The sequence below is a fragment of the Onychostoma macrolepis genome, chromosome 05 (assembly GCF_012432095.1).
Source record: "Onychostoma macrolepis isolate SWU-2019 chromosome 05, ASM1243209v1, whole genome shotgun sequence".
Lineage (NCBI taxonomy): Eukaryota > Metazoa > Chordata > Actinopteri > Cypriniformes > Cyprinidae > Onychostoma > Onychostoma macrolepis.
This window is the reverse complement of record NC_081159.1, coordinates 33,482,761-33,509,176: the sequence shown is the minus strand read 5'-3', so window position 1 is coordinate 33,509,176 and position 26,416 is coordinate 33,482,761. Positions and strand designations below refer to the sequence as shown.

The 26,416-nt window shown below is 36.1% G+C and overlaps 1 protein-coding gene across 1 annotated transcript; it reads left to right on the top strand.

Annotated features, from left to right (window-relative positions):
* Positions 1 to 1,349: 1,349 nt before the first annotated feature.
* On the top strand, positions 1,350 to 26,409 carry arhgap31 (Rho GTPase activating protein 31). Its single transcript, XM_058775104.1, has 12 exons — positions 1,350 to 1,880; positions 8,458 to 8,560; positions 8,718 to 8,862; positions 9,414 to 9,496; positions 12,241 to 12,348; positions 12,658 to 12,800; positions 16,208 to 16,415; positions 16,567 to 16,691; positions 18,552 to 18,611; positions 19,172 to 19,975; positions 20,557 to 20,693; positions 23,195 to 26,409. The coding sequence occupies exons 1-12, from the start codon at positions 1,781 to 1,783 to the stop codon at positions 25,424 to 25,426; spliced, it is 4,248 nt and encodes a 1,415-aa protein (XP_058631087.1). The 5' UTR covers positions 1,350 to 1,780; the 3' UTR covers positions 25,427 to 26,409.
* The last annotated feature ends 7 nt before the right edge of the window (positions 26,410 to 26,416 follow it).

The following is a 26,416-nucleotide window of genomic DNA, read 5'->3' as shown; positions in this document are numbered from 1 at the left end:
ATGCTCAAATTTCCCGCGAAAACCTACCCGTACCACTCAAATGAGAAAACATTATTATAAGCTAACCGTTGTGAATCGGGCTAAAGTAAGGCAATAGTTTTGAACACTGGCTGGTTATGTACTTGCTCAAACATTGATTTTAGTTCATTTTTAACCCAAAAAAGTTACGGACAGGCTTGTCTTCTGCTATGCAAAAAAAAAAAACTATTGGGTTTGGGTTTGAAAAGTTTAGAATCTGCCCTGTTACTTTAGACCATGAAAGTTTTGCAACAACCTTTATAAATGAATACCTCCTAAAATTGTATTGCACCAATGGCACCAAAGAATGAGCCTTTTGGATTTATAAACTGTTTTAACATTGTAGAAGACAGATTCTCCTATACTTGGTGGCTCTTTTGTGTTGATTATGTCAAGGTTACCACTTATGCTTCCATGGCCCAGTTTGTCAGCATATACTGTCCTCGTTCCATCATACTTCCTTCCTCTTAGATCACAGCAAAATGACTCCATGCTAGCTGTCACACTGATTTTTTTTTTTTTTTTTACACTGTGTGTTTTTTGTGAGCAGCTAAAATTTTATACACAAATAATATTTATAAAATTTTTGAATCATTTCACTAACTTTTGAAAATAACTTGTAAGTGGCTAAAATGTTGACCAAAATGGGAGCAGTCAAAAACTGATATAAAATGATTTTCATACGATAAATATTGAAATGGCTCTTATGAATTTTATGTTAATGCTGAAAGTCTGGGACAAAGATAAATCAAGAAAATCTATAAGTAGGGTATTTGAAAGATAAAATGATGAAGGTATATTAAAAAGTGTTTTAATGTGACATTAAAAAAAATAAAAATCTAGAAAATGGAATCTGTTAGTTGTAATAAAAATCAGCCCCTGCACATAAAAGTGCCTGCAGTTGAAGAAACATTCAAAATGGCTAACAAGCTGTGGTTAACGGGAACCTTGTGTTTTCCCCTCTCTCATCTGCCCTGTTCTCCAGTTTTTTCCACGTCCTCTCTGTCTATCTCTTTCTGCCTTTCTCTCTGCCCAACGTCCTTCTCTCGGTCTGTTTTTGTTTTCCAAACAAGGTTCCCTTTACAGGAAATTGTGTATTCTGGAAGCATTCAGGAAGGCAGAGAGCAGGTTTCCTGTTGGAGCCATGGTCACAAAAAGAAAAAAAAAAAGGAGGGAGGAAGAGAGAAAGCGGGGTTGGGGGGGTTGGGTGAAAGGGGTTCAGTAATGTCCGAACTGCTGAAGAAAAAGCAGACACTTATTCCTCTCCCCTCCCCTTGCTCCTCTGCCCTCCCTTTTGCAAAAAGTTCTGACATTTCAAGCCTCCACTCAACAGCAGCACGATGACCTCCTGAACAACGTGGAGCAAAAAGCATAGCTAGCTAGATAGATAGATAGAGAACAGGAAACTGTCTTCTCGGTAGGACAGAGGCTTTGTGTCGTAACCTTTCTTGTCAGACACTACACAGACTCTCACCTCACGGTCTGTACAAGGGAACGAGGGAGGAGAGACCCTGATGATGAAGTGACGTTGGGCGTGTACCGCGCTCCAGAATTCTTCGCCCACACCAGCTCTTTGGTGGCTCGGTCAAGATGTGAGCGGATGATTTCTTTTGTCTAACACTGTGGACTTCCTGATTTGGGGGTTTTCTTTCTTTTTTTTTTTACTTTGACCACATTTCCCACTTCCCATCCCATGCGTTGTGGGGCCAATGGTTGATTTGAAGGTGTATTTGCTCTGATCTGGATAAGTTACTGAAGCCTGATGAAGAATAAGGCTGCCAAGCTGAAGTCCAAAAGGAAAGGAACTGAAAATGCATTCGGCTGTGACTTGACTGAACATCTGCAGAATTCAGGACAAGACGGTAAATTCCTCTTTTCCATACTCACTCCTCCTCTTGCCATTCATATAACGGCTGCCCCTTCTTTCAAAACCCCAGTAGTCATAATAAGTTTACTTTATTACGAACCCACAGCAGCAGCCTGGGCCTCTGCGTAAACATTAGCTACGTGTAATAAACCAACACCCATTTCCAGTGCTGCTTGGTTGATGTGTCTGTTTTTTGTGCTATTGAAACAGAAGATACTTTATGTTACAAACTTTTGAGACCTTGTGGTGAACGCTTATCCTCTTGCTTAAAACGTGTTACTTTAACTCTTAGGTGTTGTCTAATAAATCTCCACTTGGAAATAAATCTGAATGTAATCTTAGCCTGACTAGTTATGAAGTGCTTTGATTTACCAAAAACACATGAAGCCTTAAAAGAAAATCAAGAGCAAAGGAAATGTTCAGAGGAAGAGGAAGGGGGCAAAGAGGAGGAGAAAAGGGGAGGACTAGATTTTAAAGATATATTGTTCATGGTAAATGCCGATATACTGTTTATGAAATATTGTCAAAAAAGTAAGGAGCTCATTCAAGGCAACTAAAAAGCAACAGTTTGTCTCAAAGTGAGTGTGTGTTATTGAGGATAATTATCACAGTAAATTCAGTCATTTGATAAACCATCTGTATTTGTTTGTTCAAAGCGGATTTGTTCCCAACATAAATTCCAAAGGGTGTTAAGATGATGAATTTTGATGGATATTAACCACAACAGTATGTGGATCACATCTTTATGCAGATTTTCCACTCCATACCCTAAGCCTTAACATTACAAAAGACAACACAATACTGATCTCAAAACAGTGTGATGCCACCCGTAGTTTGACAGATCCATGTGACTTAACTGAGTTCATCTGAAGCCTCTAACTGTGAAACAGACTTTTGTTTTAGATCCTGCTTACATTTTCATCATTGTGACAGACAGAATTACCATAAATGCTCTCAAAATATTTTTCAGAAAGAATTTGATTCATTTTCTGTGTTGAAGTAAAATTAGTGTATATTATTTTAAAATATCCTAATACTGTTTTTTTTTTTTTAACAATTACTATTAATTTGACATAATTCTTTATTGTGACTAATCAGTTATTTAAAAATAAAAAAATTAAGCCAATTAAACAATTGATTTTCCTCCATTACTTAAACATCTTGTGGAGACACCTTTGGTTTACTAGCTGGCAACTTTTACACATTATATGAACATTAACCCCATTGTGAGATATCAAACCGCGTTTCCAAAACCACTTTCAGGAGCGAATACAAGTCAGAATACATTTTGAATAAATTCACCCTGCTGAAAGGCCTACTTATTCCATGCATTTCTAAGACAGTTTTGCAGGTATTGCTAAAGAAGCCATGTGTAGACACCAGTAACAAACCAATCTTGGCATATGAAGACTGGCATCCAAAACATATGATAGTGTTTTCAGAGATATTCATGTAAACTAAAGCAGAATTTACCAATAACTGTAAAACACTGGAAGACGCAAGTCAAAATGAGAGCTTTTCTCAGTCGTCTTCGTCTCAGAAAACAATCATTCATTCATCCATCCTGTTGGAGGTCTACACTGCGTCCTAAGCAGAATTTCTGAATAGCAAATGATCTGGGTTTTCCCTAAATCCCCCATTTTTTCTTCTACTTTCTTTAACGTCTCTTTAATATTTTTTGCTTTGTTTAATTTTCTTTTAAAAATGTTATGGTTTTGCTGAAGGATGCACTGTATTGTGTTTGTATGTGCATGTAAGGATTTTCAATTACTAAAGACTGATCTCTCTAGTTACAGTTGATTGATTGATAATGAAAAGCACTTTATGAAAGTTCTTTTATACAAATATCTATGATACATTTAGATGAAAGCTTTGTGCTTCAGCTTTTAGATAAGGGTAGATTAATAAGGGTAGACTTCCTAAGACTCTGGATGGTTTATTGGTTCAGAGGTGCTGGCTGCTAATATTTTGGTTAGGTTTAGGGGTAAGTTTAGGGCTAGTACCTAGTTATTACCCAGTTATTGTAAATGCTATAATAAGTACATAATATGTAAATGCAGTACAGGACTGTAAAATAACGTTCTCCCAATGTTTTTTTCCTAAGAGGGCTATTTCATTACTTTAAATTAGTAGGAATACATTTTTATAGTGAAGCACATGTATTAGCCTACTTTCATTTAGTTTGCAAATGTATTATGACTCAGTGCTGCCTGGTAATTTATAATTGAGACTACTACTCTATTTACTGTACATGTCCACATCTACCAAGCAAGAGAAACACTCTTTCTGAAATCCAGTCACATGTTATGAGAGCAAAATTTTATTGACCATCTCCAATAAAATAATCAAATTAAGTATCCGCTGTGGCCTAGTGTTTAGTGCACATGCTCTGATATATGGTGCTCAAGTAGGCAAGAGGAGTTCAAGTTTGGCTTGCATAATTTCCTGATCCTGTATCCTCCCCCTTTTTCCAATCATTTCCTATGTGTTGCTCAAGTCTTGCAGTCCAACAAAAAAAAGACCATCAGTTAATTTGAAAATAATAGTAATAAAATAATAATTGATAGTAGTAAAAATGGGTGAAATTTACTTCCACTGTGACTAAGAATTACACTTCCATACTCTTTTCAACAGAGTTCCACACAAAATGGAACACCCCACCCCACCCCCCACCCCAGAAAAACCCAGCAACAACAAAATAAAGCAATAAGTCCCAAGAAGCCATGGTTTAGAGTGAATTTATAACAGCTAAGGGGCGTTGTTAGGCACAACGCAAAGCCGAGTTTCACAAAATAAAACAAAGCGAATAAAATGCAATGATATTAATAAAAACATTATTCTTCCACCAAACAATGTAGTTCCTCAGAAACGGTTGTGGTTGCAACCATGGATATATATACGTAGATGCCTCGTTAGCGACTGTTTCTATGGGCCACGATACTAGCCATCCGGCATTTTTGGAACGGTCTGCGAACCTTTAAGCACATTGACTGTGTGCGTCTACAACAGCAAGTTATACGCTTGTATATCTTTGAATATTCATTGATTTATTATGGTGAATGACGTCAAGTTGACCGTTCCAAGATGGCGGACGCGTCAACATATCTGGAGGCTGGATAGGGCAGAGGTCCCCAACCACCAGGTTGTGACCCACTACTGGGCCGTGGAAGAACTGCTACTGGGTCGTAAGAACGTTTTGGGAAAAATGTGTAGGCTATAGATATGACACTCTGTTATTTATTACGTGTTTGATATAGAGTAGCAATTTGGCAATTTCATGTTAAATAAGTAAATGAAAGATTGCTCTGATCTGTCACATATTAGAGGTTAAACGGATCGCAGTTTATCCGTGATGCGTACAGAGAGACCCTACTGTTCTGCATGCACGTGATTCGCAGATTAAAAACCACAATATAATGCGTCGAACCACTATATAATGCTATTATAATATTATATAATAGCCTGTATAATAATACTATATAATTATAATATTATATAATAGGGCATCTATACATATCTATGGTTGCAACAAATTGGTTGCCGAGCAACACACAGGCATAAAGAAAGGTTTGAACGCAGCTCAACCAATCAGAATCAAGGACCGGAACTATCCGTTTTATAAAAAAACAAAAACAAATGTGTCAATCTTTCAGTTAAAGGAATACAGTGAAAAGTCAATACAGTGAAAGTCAATAGGGTCTAAAGTTTCAAGGTCCAAAAAGGACACAAGGGCAGTGAGAAAGTAATCCATACAGCTCCAGTGGTTTCTGAACTGATAAAATGGCTTTATCTGACAAACAGGCCAGTATTTGATTATTCACTTTAAAATCAAATCAAATGACATTGCATTGATAACATCAAGCCTCATTGGTTCTTACATGCTGTGACGTCATGACACAACCCTACCAGAGAAACTACTGACATCACCATGTTTGATTAGGGAAATAAGCTGATTGGAAAATGGATATGGATGTTCAGTATACCGTATACAGTAAGGTCCTAAACTCAAATAGTCTGTTTTCCTTTGTTTCCTTCAGTTTCATGGCATGGCATGGTAGAAAGAAGCAAGTAATTTAAAGTGATAAACATAAGGGTTAACAATGTATAGGCTGTTGTGAGATACCTTAAAAACGGTAGCTCATTGTGATTATGTCTAAACCTAAACATAAATAATAACAAATAAATCTAAAGCTTAAAGACATCATGGCTGAAGGTATGGCAAGGAAGTGATGAAGTTGGGTGGGAACTTTCCAAAGGCCTTTTAGAATAAGAGGAAGTGTCATAAGTAATACCAGCTGCAAGGCCTGGGTGTGTCAGGTTTCCTCTGAAACAAACAAACCATTTTTTAACTTCCTGCCCTGGCCCACCTTCTCCACAATAAGCGGCCTGACAGGATAAAGGAAGGACGGTGTAATAGTACTGTAGTCTACATGAAACACTACTGTTGCAAAGAGAGAACAGAAATGTACATACAGATTATTTAAAAGGTTAATTCACAAAGAACACAGACTTTAGTAAATATGTTTCATATTTTGAAAAAATATATAACAATTGATGACTTTCTGTATGATACGGAACTGTAAAAAATATAATAGAAAAGTAGTTAGAAGTCTCTCTTTTGCTCCTGGGTACATAAAATTGATATTTGCTTAAGTATTACCTTTAGGGTAAAGGGAGTTGGTTTTTATTGTCCTTTTCTTTTTTCAGTCGTCAAACATGTCTCCTCTTGAGTTTTTCAACATTGTCTCAAACTGTGCTCAGATTCTATTATCAACAGTAACAGATTTCATTATGAACTCCAATACTGTTCCCCAAATGCTTTCAAATAATCTGAGATATCTTATACATATTAATTGTGTATGGCTCGCTATATAACCTTTTCTTGTATGCCAACTGTAAATGTAAGTCAGTTGCAACTGGATTTGTGAAATTTTGCACACAGTTAGAAAGCAGTCTTTTTAAATTTTCATAAAAAATACTTTTTCATAAAGGTTCGAGTCTGGAACTGATGGAATGGAACTGATGATGATACACCAAACTGTTCACGTTCAGTGCATTAAATAAAATATCTCCTTACATTCGTTGGGACTTGCAAAGTACAACAATACCAAACATAAATTACTTCAGCCAAATGCTTCTTGGGCGTTTGTCAGATCATAACGAAACATAATGAAATAATAACCTTCGGTGTGTTTTCTGTACAATGACGTAATGTTGGATTATTATAGTTCATTTACACAAACAACAGAAAGCTGGTAATATTTTAATCATCATTTTAAGCATACATTTTACTCCTGTTTACATGTGGTTCATTCAGTTTTCTCTGAGATAGTGCTGTATGGCATCTGACTGTATGGCATACTTACATTTTTCGTTGCCCATCATTTTGCTGTATTTGATGTTTGACTCATCGCAGGTTCTCTCTTACATCATAATCCTGGGTCCTTTATGCTTTTATGCACATGCACACTCTTTAAAAACAGGTCTGATTGTTGAGAGTTAAAATATAAAGAATGAAATGCATTTATTTTTAAATGGATTTTAAGAATGAAGTAGAATGAACTCATGTAAGCTTGCTTATTTTGCTGAAGAGCATGATCTCCACGCCATGAAGTCCACGCCTCATACTAACAAGAAAATACGCATCTAACCACGGACTGAGACCTGTAGTTACAACTTTGCTATGCTGTTTGCGAATGTACTTACAGTTTCAGGGTGCAACAAAACATTTAACTATTACACTAATTATGCTTTTGAGAAACGTACGCCTCAAAGGCTGATTCATATTGTAGGTAAAAGTTAAGAATTTTTTTTGTTTCTGCATACTGAAGGAACGCCGCCAAATGAAATATGAATATCCATTCATATTTGTATGAATTGGCTCAGTCTGAGGACACATAGAAAAAAATGGCAGGGTTAGGCCACTTGCAGCACAATATGAAAATATTACATTTTACAGTGCATTTTTGACTTCAAAATGGACATGCAATTATTTTATCTGAGTTGCGATCGTATCATTGAACTTTTACATGTGTAGATATATAATAATTTTACTGAATCATTAAACAATAATTAAAAAAATAGTTTATCATTTATTCAGGCTCATGATATTCTAAGCTCTTATGACTTTGTTCCTTCTGAGGAACACACAAAAATATATTTTGTGTGAGGAGATCAAAATTTTTGCAATTATTCACTGAAAAACTGAAGAAAGCGCACCCAAATCTCATTAATGCCCCCTATATTCAAACTTGGTGCATGTAGAGGTGTCAGGTGCCAAACACCACTGGTTTTCAGGTCTCTTGACAGATCATGACACTGTTGCCGATGCTATTATTTAGTTATTTTATTTATCAGAAGACTTGGGATGTAGTGCACAAGACTATATATGCTACTTCTTTGAATTTACAAATAACAAGTTACACATTACAAATTTATAAATAACTTCCATTCTGATACTTTTAACGGTATTGTATTTTTTACACTTATGTTTCATTTTGGGTGAACTGCTCTTTTAATTTTATTGAATGACCAGTCATGAATTTGTCCGTTTTTTTTTTTTTTTTGCCTAGTTCCTTATGTTCTGAAGATGTGTGCAGAGTTCATAGAGAAACATGGGATTGTGGATGGAATCTACAGACTCTCAGGAATCACATCCAACATTCAAAAACTCAGGTGGGCTGATTTTTAGATTCACCATATCAAACGTACAATAGTGTTGCATGATGGGAAATGTTTCCTATAATACCTGAACTTGTGTAAACTCTTGCTTAAATCATTTATACAATCATGTCTTTGTAGTTAATGTGTGTATCTATGTGTGTGCATACAGACAGGAGTTTTGCTCTGAATCCTGTCCTGACCTCACTAAAGAAGTGTATCTTCAGGATATCCACTGCGTGGGCTCTTTATGTAAGCTGTACTTCAGAGAGCTCCCCAACCCTCTCCTCACCTATGAACTCTACAAGAAATTTACAGTAAGTTTGTAAGATAAAAAAGGGATGGGCTAAACTAGAATAGCAGAATAACAGATTGCATATAATACAATAGCCTAGCGTTTTAAATAAAAAGTTACTTTTTAAAAAGTTATTTTAATCCCCCCACAGATTATTTGGATATTTTTTTTTCATATATATATCTTAGATACTGTATATAGTAACAACTGATATTTATGTGCATTTTATGTAAGTCGTCTGTTATACTGTTATAAAGATCTCACTGATTTACATTACAAGCTATCACAATTTCATCTTACATTTTGGTCATATAAATATCAGCATCTGCACCAATTTGCATATTTTTGCTATGTTTGAGCCTCTGAGTAAAACTGAGGTGTTTCCTGTAGTTGTACAAATAATAGTAAATAAGTTTAAGATTAGCTCCATCTGGACCACTACAACCACCAATTTAAGACAGTTATTAGCTTCCAGGTAATCTGTAGTGACCATAGTGATCCATAGACATTCATTAAAAAATTTACCCATGGATCCAGGAATTAACGATCCTCCATTTGTATTTTCGTTCAAAGGATGCAGTGTCAATTAAAGAGGAGCAGGAGCAACTCCAAAACATCAGGAGTGTCATAAAAGAACTTCCTGTTTCACACTTGAGGTACAGCTGACATTACTGAGGTTATTTTCTTCGGTGGCTTAATTCTGTAAACTTTTATCTTTCTTTATTTACTCACATGCCATTCCATGTCACTCCCATGACATACTTTCTATCGTGGAACACAAATGGTAAAAGTTTGAAGCATATCCTGGCATCTATCTATCTATCTATCTATCTATCTATCTATCTATCTATCTATCTATCTATCTATCTATCTATCTATCTATCTATCTATCTATCTATCACCCGAATTCCGGAAATGTTGGGAGGTTTTTTTTTAAAAATTTGAATAAAATGAAAACTAAAAGAATTTCAAATAACATGAGCCAATATTTTATTCACAATAGAACATAGATAACATAACAAATGTTTAAACTGAGAAATGTTACAATTTTATGCACAAAATGAGCTCATTTCAAATTTGATGCCTGCTACAGCTCTCAAAATAGTTGGGACAGGGGCATGTTTACCATGGTGTAGCATCTCCTCTTCTTTTCAAAACAGTTTGAAGACGTCTGGGCATCGGGGTTATGAGTTTCTGGAGTTTTGGTGTTGGAATGTGGTGCCATTCTTGCCTGATATAGGTTTCCAGCTGCTGAAGAGTTCATGGTCGTCTTTGATGTATTTTTCGTTCAATGATACACCAAAAGTTCTCTATAGGTGAAAGATCTGGACAGCAGGCAGGCCAATTCAGCACCAGGACTCTTCTACTACGAAGCAATGCTGTTGTAATCGCTGCAGTATGTGGTTTTGCATTGTCCTGCTGAAATACACAAGGCCTTCCCTGAAATAGATGTCGTCTGGAGGGGAGCATATGTTGCTCTAAAACCTTTAATATACCTTTCAGCATTCATAGTGCCTTCCAAAACAGGCAAGCTGCCCATACCGCATGCACTTATGCACTCCCATACCATCAGAGATGCTGGCTTTTGAACTGAAAGCTGATAACACGCTGGAAGGTCTCCCTCCTCTTTAGCCCAGTGGACACGGCGTCCATGATTTCCAACAAGAATGTCAAATTTGGACACGTCTGACCATAGAACACTTTTCAACTTTGAAACAGTCCATTTTAAATGAGCCTTGGCCCACAGGACACGACAGCGCTTCTGGACCATGCTCACATATGGCTTCCTTTTCGCATGATAAAGCTTTAGTTGGCATCCACAGATGGCTTGTGGATTGTGTTTACCGACAGTGGTTTCTGGAAGTATTCCTGGGCCCATTTAGTAATGTCAATGACAGAGTCATGCCTATGAGTGATGCAGTGTCATCTGAGGACCCGAAGAACATGGGCATCCAACAAAGGTCTTCGGCCTTGGCCCTTACGCACAGAGATTTCTCCAGTTTCTCTGAATCTTTTGATGATGCCATGCACTGTAGATGATGAGATTTGCAAAGCCTTTGCAATCTGACGTTGAGGAATGTTGTTTTTAAAGTATTCCACAATCTTTTTACGCACTCTTTCACAGATTGGAGAGCCTCTGCCCATCTTTACTTCTGAGAGCATCTCTAAGACATCCCTTTTATAGCTAATCATGTTACAGACCTGATGTCAATTACCTTAATTAGTTGCTAGATGTTCTCCCAGCTGAATCTTTTCAAAAATGTCTTGCTTTTTCAGCCCTTAGTTGCCCTGTGCCAACTCTTTTGAGACCTGTAGCAGGCATCAAATTTGAAATTAGCTCATTTAGTGGATAACAGTGTCAAATTTCTCCGTTTAAACATTTGTTATGTTCTCTGTGATCTATTGTGAATCTCATGTGATTTGAAAGTCTTTTAGTTTTCATTTTATTCAAATTTAAAAAACGTCCCAACATTTCCGGAATTCGGGTTGTATCTATATATCTATCTATTAAGAGCACATGCACACTCCTCAAAAACTGTGCTTTCATTCTCTTGACAAACTAACAGATTTTAGACCACATGTTCATGCTGATCAGAAACTATGCTTCCAACCACAGGTCGAGAGCTCTAGTTTCAACCACACAACACATGCTGTTTGCAAATGTCCATTGGAACTGTAATTTCAGGAAAAATGATGGAAACAATGGATCTTCGCCACAGTTTATAGTTGGCTAGTGATGCTTTTGGGAAATGAACCCCTTAACGAATCATTCACAAATGAGTCTGATCCGGTTCTGCAGGGGAAGATTATTACTGTATAATGATTTACATTTCAGTCTGTTAATCAGGAAAAGTTACCTGATGACTGAAAACTTGAAAAAATGACATTTTAACTACTTTTATGGTGCTTGCTTGAAAGCTCTATTCATTGTAATTGCATAGGAAAAAGTGATCAGTACATTAGCCAGATTTTCTCCTGTTTTCCACAGAAAAAAGTAAGTCATACAGAGACTTTACAATAAAGTGTTACATTATTTAACACAAACTAACAATGAACAATACTTCTACCGAACTAACATGAATATTAACATTTTTATTAACTAACATTAACAAAGGCTAATGAATGCTGTAAAAATAAATTGTTCATTGTTAGTATATGTTAGTTAATGAATTAACTAATGGTAATAAGTTTGCCTTTATTGTAAAGTGTTAATGACTAAGTGAGAAGATCTTAATTTCTGGTTGAAATATATTGTAATAAAAATATTAAGTCAAAGAAACTACATTAACTAATCTTACCTGAAATGAAGAAATGATGTGAATTTAGAATTACTAAGAAGTAATAAGATTAAATATTAAAGGATGTGTTGATATCGATCTATCTATCTATCTATCTGTAGAACTCTGGAATACCTCACCAAACATTTGGCACATTTAGCTACCCTCAGTCACCAAACCAACATGCATGCTCGCAATCTTGCCCTGGTGTGGGCTCCAAATCTACTTCGGTGAGTCTTGCAATGGTTTTACTTTCATTTTATAAACCAGTTGTCCATTGTCTTCATAATTCTCTTCTCAAACATGATTTTAGTCATATAATTGGTTATGCTGTATGTGAAGTCTTTGAACTTGCAAAAGGTTAAATTATATACAATTCTATAATTTTTATATTCTACTTATCTGTTGCTGATTATTGATGATGAATGGGATATTTTCTTTAAAGGCATTCATGCTACATGGTATAATTCTTCACAAAAATGTATTATTTTATCTACCATAAATAATTTTCTAAGTGCTTTCTTTTTGTTTTGGTATAGCTCCAAGGAGGTAGAGGTGCCCTCCTGCAATGGTGATATAGCATTTCTGGAGGTGCGGGTCCAGCAGTCAGTTGTGGAGTTTATTCTCAACCACACTGAGCAAATCTTCAACCAGGATGTTCAGCCATCCAAGTCCAGAGAAGGTACGGCTCGCATTAAAATAACTGGAGCAATGTAGTCACAGTAAACACAGACAATGCACTGTATCTCTAAATAAACTCAGCGGTTGGTAAAGATGCCAGATGTTGTTCATTTAGCCATAAAAACTTTATTGAAAAGTGAAGTCTGTAATTTTTGAATGACAAGGGACGTAGTAGTAAGAAGAGTTTTCATTTTTAATGTACACCATCTGGGCATATTCTGTAACCATGCTGTACAAACCAAAACAGAATACAGTAACTGGAAATTAAAGATCATTAAGGTGAATTAGCATACAGTTGAGCAGAGTGTAGCTTATGCTCAGTGGAAAGCCATCCAGTCTTACACAGCTTGTGATGATTTGATCAGGGGACGTGTGTTTGGTTTAGCCCAGTCTCCCAAAGCTCCTGCATTAGGCCCTGCTTTTATACTCATGTTCCTATTTAGAAATCTGCCTAGGAGTGTGGTAACCAGAAATGAAGTATGCAATATTAATATGAAAGCAAGTCAAATTTCTGAGGTGCTACACTATGAAATTTTCCTGTGGGACTTTGCATAAATTAATAATAACTTGAAAATGAGTTTGACTGTGCTATTCGTGACAGCTGTGATGATAAAGTCAGGAAATGGGTCTTACAATTGGAGTAGAGTGTATACAATAGCATGAGATCTATAGCCAAAAATGTAACAACAAAACAATAGGCAAGAAATACAAAAAAAACAAACAAACAGCTAATGTCCGCACACATGCAAACTTGTTGATCACAGTGTTAAAGGTGTATTCAGTACATTTCTACCCAATGTGTTTTGAACATTTTGAGTAGATACTGCATAATGAAAACAGTTTTATGATCATTAACTAATACTAATATAACAAAATAACTAAAAATATAATAAAATACCTAACTACATAATACTATTATTGTTAGAAATTGCAACAAAATTAAAATAGAAATATAAACTTTTGAACTGTGGGTTTCGTCTGGCCAGAGGAGAACTGGCCCCCCGACTGAGCCTGGTGTCTCCCAAGGTTTTTTTCTCCATTCTGTCTCAGAGGGAGTTTTGGTTCCTTGCCGCTGTCGCCTCTGGCTTGCTCAGTTGGGGACACTTAATTTCTAGCGATTATCGCCGATTTGATTGCACAGATACTATTTAAACTAAACTGAGCTAGACAATGACATCTCTGAATTCAATAATGAAATGCCTTTAACTGAAAATTGAGTGTTTAATCTTATCATTATACATTACTGACACTCTATCCTCCATTTTAATACTGTTAAGTGCTTTGACACAATCTGTATTGTTAAAAGCGCTGTATAAATAAAGGTGACTTGACTTGACTTGACTAAAGCTATTAAAAAAAACGTTTTTAAAATAATATTCACAAATTAGTTACATTTTTGTAAGAACAAGAATAAAACCAAGAAACCGATTTGTTCATTTTCTTTCACATTTACTGTATTTAACTGGTAAAGTTACAAAGTAACACTACTTTGTAGTAAAATTACAAAGTAACAATTTTCAAAAAAACAGTTGGGACAGAGTCAAAACAAAAGTGAAAAGATTATAGAATATTCAAGTTAAACTGTTTTAAAACATACCTCAGTAAGCGGATGAATTGGTAATAGGTGAGGGTAAGTTGGGACAGAGTCAAAACAAAAGTGAACAGATTATAGAATTTTCAAGTTAAACTGTTTTGAAACATTCCGCAGTAAGCAGGTGAATTGGTAATAGGTGAGGGTATCATGATTGGGTAAAAAACAGGCATCCACTAAAATCTCAGTCTTCGCAAGCAAAGCTGGGTTGTGGCTTAGCACTTTGTGCCAAACTTAATGAGAACCATTGAAAAATATTTCTCAATGCAAGATTGCAAAGGATTGAGGTCTTTCACCATCTACCGTACTGTAGGGAATCTGACAAAATCTCAGTCCATATAGGGAAAGGCAGGAAACCTCTGCTGAATGTGCGCAACCTTCAAACCCTCAGATGGCAGTGCATAAAAAACCCATTATACTACTGTGTTAAATATAGCCACGTGGGCTCAGGAGTACTTCAGAAAACCATTGCCACTTAACACAGTCCATCTCTGTTAGGGAAGGAGAAAGCCGTACATCAATTCTATCCAGAGAAGCTGTCAAGTTCTCTGGGCCCAAACTCATCTCAGATGGTCTGAAAGCCAGTGGAAATGTGTGCTCTGGTCACCATTGTGTTCTACATATCAAAGACAGGTACCATCCAGACTTTTATAAGGTGCACAAGCCAACATCTGTCATAGCAGCCCCTGAACATTAGTGTCCACAGCATGGATTACTTGCATATGTGTGAAGGTACCATTGGTACAGGCATATAGGGACTGTACAGAGACATATGCTGCCATCAAAATCTTTTCCTGGAAAGTCCATGGTTATTACAGCGAGACAATGCCAAGGTTCATTCTGCAAATGCAACAACAGTGTGGTTTCGTAGACACAGAGTGAATGCACTTGACTGGCCTGCCTAGTCCAGATCTGTCTGCTATTGAAAATATATGGTAAGTCATGAAAAAGAGAATGAGACAGCGACGACCACAGACTGTTGAGCAGCTGAAGTCTTGTATCAAGCAAAACTGGGCAAATATTCCACTTGCAAATTAGCAGGTCAAAAGTGATTAAAAACTGTAATTAAAAGGAAAGTTGACACACCTGTAAACATGCCTCTGTCCCAACTTTTTTTGGAGTGTGCTGTTGCCATTAAAATCATAAAGTATTTACAAAATACAATTAAGTTGGTCAGTGGAGATCGTTTATTTGATTTTTTTTGTTAGTTAAACAGAGGTTAAAGAGAATGAACAAATCACAGATTTTAGTTTTGATTGCAAAATGTCCCAACTTTTCTGGAAATGCGGTTGTAAAACAAATAAATAAATATAAACTGAACCTAAATAGTAAAAAGACAAATACACAACAAAATTACAAAAAGTCTAACTAAAATTAAAATTAAGACACATAATATTCAAAAATAATATTCATTTAAAAAGTATATAAAGTATATGATCAATACTAAAATTGCACTGAATGAAAATACATTAAGAAACGTACGTCATTACTTGTTCAATCATTTATAAATGAAGAGTTCAGATGCAAAAGCCTCCAAGTGCCATTTGAAATGTTATATTTGTAATGTAGGTTCAGTAATTTCACTTTAATGGCAATGAATAGGTTCTTTTCATGGCCATTAAGGTGAAATAGCTGAATGTAAACATAGGAGCCTGAGAAAAATGCTAATTTTAGAAGAAAATTTCAAACGGCACTTAGAGGCTTTTGCATCTGAATTCTTCATAAACGGATAGAATGAGGTTTTGGCCTCTTTTAGTGATGCAATGTATGTTACTCTCAAGACAAGTTATATCAATCTGGTTTTTATGGTTTTGTAGGCCCAAGCATGGCCTGTGGGGAGAAGTATGCCACCTTGCCTGCCAGCACGCAGTGTGGCCCCATGAAGCTCATGAGTCTCGAAGAGGCGCAGGCTCGCTCTCTCAGTCCCAACCACCCAGCAATGAGAGAGAGGCAAAGAGAGAACAGCCTTCCAGATACCAGCACTGCTGCAATGTATCATACAGTAATAGATCTGTCTGACAGCAGGTGTGATTTATGCACACACACTCAATATTGAATCCAGTATTGCTTGACCCAGAAAACAACAGATCTAAAACATTTTTCATTTTATTTAATTTTTTACATTTTAACATTTTCATTACACTGTCAAACATTCATTAACCTTCTCACAATACAGAAGAAAATTCTCAGGAAAATCTAAGAAGTGGAAGTCCATCTTCAGTCTTGGACGATCTGTCATCGACTCTAAAGGGAAACTGAGTCGCAACGGGAGTGTGTTTATGAGAGCCCAAAATCCCTCAGGTAAGAAAGAGACAGAGACAGAGAAAGAAAGGAACTTTCTAGTGCAGGGTTATTCAATTGGCCGCCAATCATCTTCATCCGGCCCGAGGAAGAGTGCGCAGGTTGCACATTCGCCTTGAATTGTTCTTGCACTAATTAGTTTGTCCACAAGGTGGCAACACTAGCCCGGGCCAGCCAAAAAGAAAAGGGAGAGACGCAATAACAACAATCTACTGGAGACTGCAACATCAATAGATGGCAGTTTTGACGAGCGATTATGAGGGAGTTATGCGATATCCACAATTCTAAGGTTAGTTTAAACAAGTTTAAAGACAGATTTTTATCAAAGCAGGAAGTATAGTTTGAAAATCTGCGCGTTTGGCTGTATTCATAGACTGATCTGCTTCAGACAAGCGCGCCAGCGCTTCAATGGACAAAACCACACACTGATGTAGAAATGCGTGGTTTTGGCGAGTTACCTCATAAACACAGTCTTAAATTAGTTAAGAGTTTGGAGAAAATTGGATACGTGTCACATCCGCATCATGTGCATCAGGTTTTATTAAAGAAACAGCTGCTTTTAAAGTGAAACCTGCTGCAGTCTGTGATTGATGTGAATCAAAGAACTAAAGAAAAAGAGAAATCACTTGACTGCTCTGCTTGCTGATTAAATTTTGTAGCTTGAATAAAGAATAATCAATATAGCTTATGCATACAATTTATAGTTTATGTGAAGATTGTTTTAAGTTCACTTATAAAAAGTTGTTATATTTTTCAAAGCCTATTAAATGTTAAAAAATAATATAACATTTCAATTATACTGTAATATTAAATGGCTATAATTAATGGCTAAAATTAAAGGAAAAAATGGATTTAGTAGAGACGACAGTAACATTATTTGTATCAATGATACTTCTTCATTAATAATAGGCTATAAAAAGATTCCATTAAACACATATGTAAAATATACCATCTTTATGTTGTTTCTATATTAATTTGGAAGTTCAGTTTGAAAATTTGACAACACAAATATATTAATATGCGTTTAGTCACATTTTTTTAATTCATTACAGTTTTTATAGATGTTACTGTTGGTAATATTAGTTAATTTTACTGCTGAATATGCATATAAATTTAATTTCCAATTTTATAGGCCCCCCAGAAAAAGATCGGGACAGCCCCCCACCCCCTTGGCCCCCTTCAAATGTTCAATTCGATAATCCGGCCCTCAAATGAAGTTAATTGAATAGCCCTGTTCTAGTGTCTAGAAACACAAGTTCCCAAAAAAGGGAAGACACAAATGAGGAGGTGCAGCCAGAAATAAAATGCCACATCGTGACATTTCGGGCCACCTACTGTACATCAGACATCAGAGCAACAATAATAGCACAACGTTGCTCTTGATGTCTAATGAAAGCCCTACAGATGGCCAAAGCATCATGAAGTTAAAACCATATTTTCACCTAGAGAATGAATATTGCAGAAGGTAAAACACTGAATGCTTAAAATTGTTGCTAGAGTCAGAAAATATGATGCATATTTTAAAAAGGCATCACCAGAATAATGATGAATTACAGTAAGTTAAAAGAAAAATAAAGTAACATTTCGGCTTATGTCTAAAGAAATTGATTAAATATGGTATTATTTACAGTAGATAATCTTTTTACTTTGTATGAATGTTTTTAGCATTGGGAAAAGAAATATCTTTTATTAACATTAAATCAAAATTTGACTAATACTAATACATTTTACTGTAACACATTACAGTATTTTTCTTTTAATTTAGTCCAAAGTATCTTTTTTGTTTCAGTGCAGAGTAAAGAAGAATAACAAATAGTATGACAAGTTTAATGTTTTATGTTTGTTTTCTCTCTTAAACAGAAAAACCTGCTATACGGCCATCCAAAAGCATGGACTCTCTCTGTTCCTTTCAGGCAGCAGGTGGGGCTAGATCTCCATATCTACAGTATACTTACTTTACTATGCTGTCACTTTGCAGTTGGAGCTTTTTCTCTTTCTTTTTTTCCTAAAAAGATTTTAATATATAATACATTTATACAAGTATATATTTATATATAGATACATTACATATTAAGAAACAATAAATTAATTCTTATAAAAGAAAAAAAGAAAACAAACGCAGCTACATTAACAAATTAAGATATCAGCCTGACACATGGCCTATGGGCAAAAATTAATTACAGAATGTATACAAAATGTATTACTGAAAAAGGATCATGACAGGAGACTTATTCCGCTTGTTAGATTAGTTTCTGCAGTACTGCAATTAAAAAAAAAAAAAAAAGTGAATGTATCAACTCAAAGTTCATGGAAGGTATAATTTATCACATTAAATAATGGCTTAGTAATGGTTTAATATTGTGTTATATCACAAACACATTCATAAATTTTCACTAAAGAGTGAAAATACTTTTTGGGCCGCTGTTAATTTGTGCCTTTTAGGTGTCACCACCAGTTTTCTCTTTTTCATTCCCATTCAGATGAGGACAAAGCACCAACAGAAGGAAGCAATGGCATCTTTGTCCCAGTTCTAAAATCCCGAACCCTGGGCTCAGATATCGACTACAATCTGAACAAGACGGATCAAAAATGGGACTTAGATCCTCATACTGCATCCGGAGGATCCCTAAATGAGAAAAGAGAAGGAGCATCAAATGCCTCCTCTTCATCTCCATCTTTATCCCAACTGCAGAAAACTCTTCCGGAACAGCTGAAAGTTTTCAAAGGTGATGACCGCAGCGGCTGCCAGCCCACATCTCCCAAAAACCGTCGGATGTTATATTCTGGATCTGCCAGTAATGGATCTAGACCGTCTTTTCCAGGCAGCCTGTTTCCACTGGAGTCATCGCCGCGGCACCAACGGAAGGCTCTCAACATTTCTGAACCCTTCGCAGTGTCTGTACCTTTGCGTGTGTCTGCAGTTATTAACTCTAACAGCACCCCCTGCAGGGCACCAGGGAAAGAGCGGGACAGGGGTTTGGGGGGACTCTTTAAGCCCACTAAGGAGGCTGGACCTCTGGAACCCCATCGCAGTGAAAGTATTGGCACTGCTGGATTGCGAGTCCCCAGCAGTGGCGGCAGTGGGAACTTTACGTTCACAGACTGGGAGACTGGACTAGCAGGTCACAACAGCAGTACTGGGTACAGAGAGAACCCGCTCAGTGACAGCAGTGGAGGCAGCGGATGCAGTATCTATAGCAACAGCAGCTCTTTCCCCGTGGAAAATGAGGATCAGGCTGGGGAAAGAAATACTACAGACGTGCTCACTCTGGGGACAACAAAGAGTATGACGATTGTAGTGTGTGCGTGTGTGTGTGTGTGTGAACATGAAAGTATATTTTCATTTAGTGAGAATTATTTTAAATCTTTTTATTTTGAAAAAAACAAAGTTAATCACTGCCATACTCTTTCATTATCATATTATCAGATTTACTGAGCAATCGCATAAAATAGAAAATAATTCAAATCAAATTTGCATTTGCAAGTTGATTAATTAAATGTCAATGATACATTTAAAAAAAACAAAGTTAATCACTGACATACTCTTTAATTATCATATATTATCAGATTTACTGAGGAATCACATAAAGTAGAAGATATTTCAAAACTACATTTTTGAAGAAATAATGTAAAGGTGAAGTGTGTAAGGTTGTGCTTTCAGACATTGCTTTGTTTTAAATCAACCAGTGGTATGTGTGTTTGAGCAGGGACTAGATTTCTCAGTAATAGCAGATTGTGTTCGGGAATCACATTATTTTTGCAAATATCTGTCTGGTGATGCTACTGCTGCAGAAATCACACACTACACCTTTAATTCTACTACCCTAACTGATAATATTATATTGATTTCTCTGAATCCTCTCAGGCAAGGATGCAGAAGTGAGAGAGCTGATAGCCAGTGTGGAGAATTTTGAACCTCAGGCGTCATCTGAGACTACAAAAATTAAGGAAGAACTGGAAACTACATCAACGCAACAAGATATGGAAAAATTGGACAAACTGGTATGATTTGAATTGGTAAAACACATGGAATTTTGCCCCTGTATTTTTAATAAGATTGAAATACTATAGTAGTACAATGGTTCCCAATAGGACCCACTTGGAAGCCTCAGAAAATGTCCAAGGGGGGCCGCAGGATGACTTAAAATTGAATATATTAAAATGTATATTGCATCAAAAGTTGGGGGTGGGTGGCACAATGGCCAAACAAGGTCCTTGAAAGTTAAGAACCACTGTACTATTACAAAATCCCAAAATAAAATATGATATATATATAGATATAGATATAGATATATATGGGCCATTCTACAGAATTGGTCCAAAGTCAGTTGGAAACGTCTTGAAAAAGTTTTGCCAAAAAATTAGCAAATTATATAATATACAAGGTACACATTTCTATTGTCACTACTGAAACAGTAATAATAATTTTAATAGAAGGGTCATATTGACCTATTACGATTTTGCTTACATCTAGATTGTAAATATATATATATTTTTGCTATTTTATTCAGAGGTAAATCCATAACAATCCAAAACAAATTTTAACAATATTTCAACTGTAATTTATGAGATTTGTTGTATTTTGAAAACAGTTTTTCAAAGTTAAGGATTCATTAGTTTGAATATGCATTGAACCAAAAAATATCATAACATCTTAGTTGATAATTCAGTATACATTTGAACCTAGCTCAAAGATGCTAATCAACACATGGCTAGCTAGCACAGTTCTGAACAGTGGTATACATATAAAAACTAAATGTTATGGAATAACTCCCAAAAACGTGTGCAGAAAAAAGGTGTTTGGTAGTGATGTTCTTTAAAGTCACACACACATTTTTTAGACATTTGAACACATTTAACTATCCTATCTACTCACACCTTGTAGCTATGAGAGAGGGGACACAGGAATATTTCCTGATCATAAATGTATGGGTTTAGTTCAAATCAGTCTCGGCCAATAGACTAAAACATACACTGTTTCGGTAGTGACATGAAAAATGTGGGACTTTTTTTTTTTTTTTACATAAAATTTCATAATTTACAAAGATTTTACAAAAGGATACTTTTAAAAACAACAATGGATTTTTTTTTTTTTTTTTTAATTCAATATCATTTTTATAAGTTGAAATTTAGGGGTTAGGGTTCGGGACAGCCACCTCCCAATTGAAAGTACCCAAAAATGATCATTTTATATATATTAAGCTTACCAATATTTTAAATATTATTGTGGGTTTCAATAGATAATAGAAGGATCTTAATAAACATCTAAGATTTGAATACTTAATTGCTTAAAATGTATTTTTTGGTTGTGGGACAGTAGTTGGCAACAATTCTGTAGAATTGCCCATATGTGTGTGTATATATATATATATATATATATATATATATATATATATATATATATATATATATATATATATATGACCCTGGACCACAAAACCAGTCTTAAGTGTCAATTTTTCGAAATTGAGATTTATACAACATCTGAAAGCTGAATAAGTAAGCTTTCCATTGGTTTGTTAGGATAGGACAATATTTGGCCAAGATACAACTATTTGAAAATCTGGAATCTGAGGGTGCAAAAAAATCTAAATATTGAGAAAATTGCCTTTAAAATTGTCCAAATGAATTCTCAGCAATGCATATTACTAATCAAAAACGACGTTTTTATATATTTACAGTAGTAAATGTACAAAATATCTTCATTGAATATGATCTTTACTTGATATACTAATGATTTTTGGCATAAATGAAAAATCGATAATTTTGACCCATCGACTTAAAGGGATAGTTCACCCAAAAATGAAAATTCTATCATTGTTTACTCACTGTCAAGTAGTTCCAAACCTGTATGAATGTCTTCATTCTGCAGAACACAAAGGAAGATATTTTGAAGAAAGTTTGTAACCAGAATGTTTTGGGGTACCATTGACTTCCATAGTAGGGAAAAAAATACTATGGAAGTCAATGGTGCCCCAGAACTGCTTTGTTTCCCACATTCTTCAGAATATCTTCCTTTGTGTTCAGCAGAACAAATACATTCATACAGGTTTGGAACAACTTGAGGGCGAGTAAAGATGACAGAATTTAAATTTTTGGGTGAACTATCCCTTTAAGACTGATTTTGTGGTCCAGGGTCACACACACACACACACACACACACACACACACATATATATATATATATATATAGATGTATATAGCCCCTTCGTTGTCCATTGTGCCACCCACCACCCGCTTTTAAAATGTATATTACATTGAAATGGCCTTGAAAGTTAAGAACCATTGTACTATTACTAACTCCCAAGAAAAAATATGAAATAGTGACATATATTCTATTCAAGTCCATTCGCTCCTAATATGAATACATTCTGAATTTATGAAACTACTTAAACTACTGTCTTGAAGAGACATCATTTTGACCTTGGAAATATTATTGGAACAAATGTCTGTAACCAGACCCCACTTTTTTCTCATTTTGGTTCTTTCTTTGTGTTTCACAGGAACTAATCAAAAAGGTGCCATCATCTGGCATGCATCAAAAAGTTTCGGTCACTGAGGCTGAAACAAACATGCCAGATGAACAGGTGAAGCCTAGCTTCACCAAGATTACTGGAAATGAGGACACTTGCAAGCTAAGTGCCCAAGCACAGAGAAGAAGCAGTTTGCCTACCAACACTGCAGCATCAAAGGGACTCTTTATAGATCTTACCAAAAATGTAATGTTTGATCATTCTGGTGCTACTACATTTAATTCTGTGATGAAGCATTTCCCTGAAAGATTGTTGTCATGTGATGGTAGCTGGAATTACTTGGATAATGATGTTGACAGGACAGACCACAAGAGCCTAGGGTTGCAAACCATAATAACAACCAATCTAGAACTTTCCCCATTTCTACACCTAAAGGAAACAGATATTCTCCAAGATGCAGAGCCATACAGCGAAGAGGAACTAAGAACAGATCCTGGTAAGAAAGACAACACTTCCAAAAGTGACTTGTCAGATAATTCAAGCAGCTATACAAAATCGGATGTTCTCACATCTCGTCACGCGGACACAAAAGAACCATTAGTATCAAAGGAAATTTGTGAAAAAGAAAATGAGGTTAGTGATAAACCCCAGAAACTTGACTTAGCAGGAAGAATCAAGGGAAGTTTAGAAAGACTCTCAACTTGTCCGAATGAACATCACCACACACTGGAAAGTTTTTATCAAGATGATGGAGACACATGGGGGAGTCATTTGGGTGGTTTGGATCAGGTTGAACCATGGGAGGACTTGTGTTCCGCCAAGCAGTGGGTAACTAGTCCTTTACACTCACCAAAACTTGAGGATCACTTACCTATACCAAGAGAGACCATGCCATGTCTAGCAATTCACAACCAAGTTCTTGACAATCCAAAAGTGAATGACTTGCCCAAAAGCAAGAAGGTTGAAGCTAAAGAACCAGCTGTGCTTAATGACATTACATCATCTCAAACAGAGGCTGCTGTGACAGCTGCCTGTGAACTTGGAAACTCTGACTTCCCAACAGGAAACAAAAATGCAGGCACAGATGTAGCTTGTTTTGCACAGATAACAGAGCATTTTGACAGTGATAACCTCAAGTGGATGGGAGACAAAGACAACAGCAAACTGGAGATTCCACAGGTTAAGATATTGAAGACATTCACCGATCCAGATGATACTACTGGACTGCAAAACATGAGCAAAGCAAAACAGAAATGCTCTTCTCCTTCTCAGAGGTTTCATCGACAAACATCCCATGAGTCCTGCATCGTGGAGAGAAGTCACGAAAACATTAAACCCAAACTCAGGCCATGCTCCCTTAACCTTGATTTAGGACACCAAGGTGTCAGAGACATTTCAAATAGTCAGTATCTGAAAAGTGCAAAACATTCAAATGCACAGGAATGGTTGACACCTGAAGCCAAGCATGGTAGCTCATCTCTAGAGTTGGAGCTATTCCTCAGTGGCTCCAAGGCCCCTGTGCGACGCAACTCGGCACCAGTTAGTGTGTCATCAGTCCGTACTGCATTCATGATCAAAACTTGCAAAGCTAAAGCTGTTCCTGTTATTCCACCAAAAATTCAGTATAGCCACATACCTCATGCTCTACCTGAGGGGAGCACTGATCAAGTCAGTAAAAGTACATCTGAAAAGAAACCTGCTAAGAGCAAGTTGGGAAAAGCGGGTTCTGCACTTCCCCTCCAGAAAGTCAGAGACCACAGGGAGGATGTGTCAAGCAGTGAACCACCATCAGCGGTCCAAAGACAGATTCCCATGAGCAATGCAACATGCAACGAGAATTACAAGCCAACCTCCATTCCAGACCTTCCAGTGTTGAGAAGGAAGCGATCTGCAAATGGGGACACATTTATGGATCGTCCTAGACCTGAGCGCTCATCGCTTCTTCAGAGATCGTCCTTCAGAAATCGTCCAAGACCTCAAAGTCTCATCCTGTTCAGCCCTCCATTTCCAATCATGGACTACCCTCCAGTAGGGGATGATGGTAAACTAGTCCTATCTCCTATTAAAGCTGAAGCATCACCATTTGACGTCTATTCAAATGAACTAGCGGAAAACCTCAAAACTACTGAGGGGGTAACCTTGCGTAATAAAATGACTTTGCCAAAGAGTGGACAAAGGCTTGAGACTTCAACCAGTTGCTTTTACCAGCCACAAAGGAGGTCAATGATATTCGACAACAGAAGTAACAGGCAAATTGAATGAGATAAGACTGATCCATTACTGGCCATCATGCAATAACTAGCAACTTCTTGCTTATTAATTGTGACCGAGTGTCAGTATACCTAGAAACACACAATGATGCTTGGAAATCAAGGTGCCGTTAATCCTGATAATACAGATTTGTAAGTATTAAGCTTTGTGTAAAATGCTGCTGCTAAGGATTTATATCAGAGATTTTTTTTTCTTTTTCTATATTTGCAAGGAAAACTGAAACATGCCTTAGGATAAACCTGGGAAACTCAGCAGGCTCCTACTGTCGATGTAAATACAGACTGTGCAAGCATGTCTCAGTTTAAATTGACTTAATTCCCTTCACGTGGAACTCAAGGTCTTAGTGTCTGTTATTACTTTATCATGATTGGAAATATTTTGTTCACAATTGGAGTGATTTATAAATGATCTACAAATCCGCATGATAAGAAAAAAAATAAGCAGTTTCAAAAAATGACAAAAACATTTATTTATTCCATATTGTCTTGTTTTGTCATTGTCATACAAATCTGTACTTCTGTAAGTCCATAAAGAGTAAAAATCAATTTGTACAAATGTTTGGAGTAAAAGTAAAAGTCCAGCGGTTTGAAGATAGTTTAAAGGTCAATGTTCTTGAATAATTCAAATGTTGCTTCAAGCTGTTTTCTCTATTTTGTAGATACATTTTTATATATTTTCAAATCTCCTAATTACTTGGTTAACAGAAATGTATGAAAAAAAGATACTGTGGTCTCAAAAAAAAAAAAAAGAATATAAAAAAAGTCCATGTTTTATAGAAACTGTAAAGCAGAGAAGTTTTGACAATGTATTTTGAAGAAAGGCAGAGACAAGGATGAAAGATCATGATGATGATGTTGTCAGTTGTGTAATCAGACAACACTAACCTTGTGATATGCTCTTTTTGTATTCAATCAAATTGGATTTATTGTATGTATACTATTCTAAACAAAATAATAAAAGTATTTCACATGTAATGTGCAC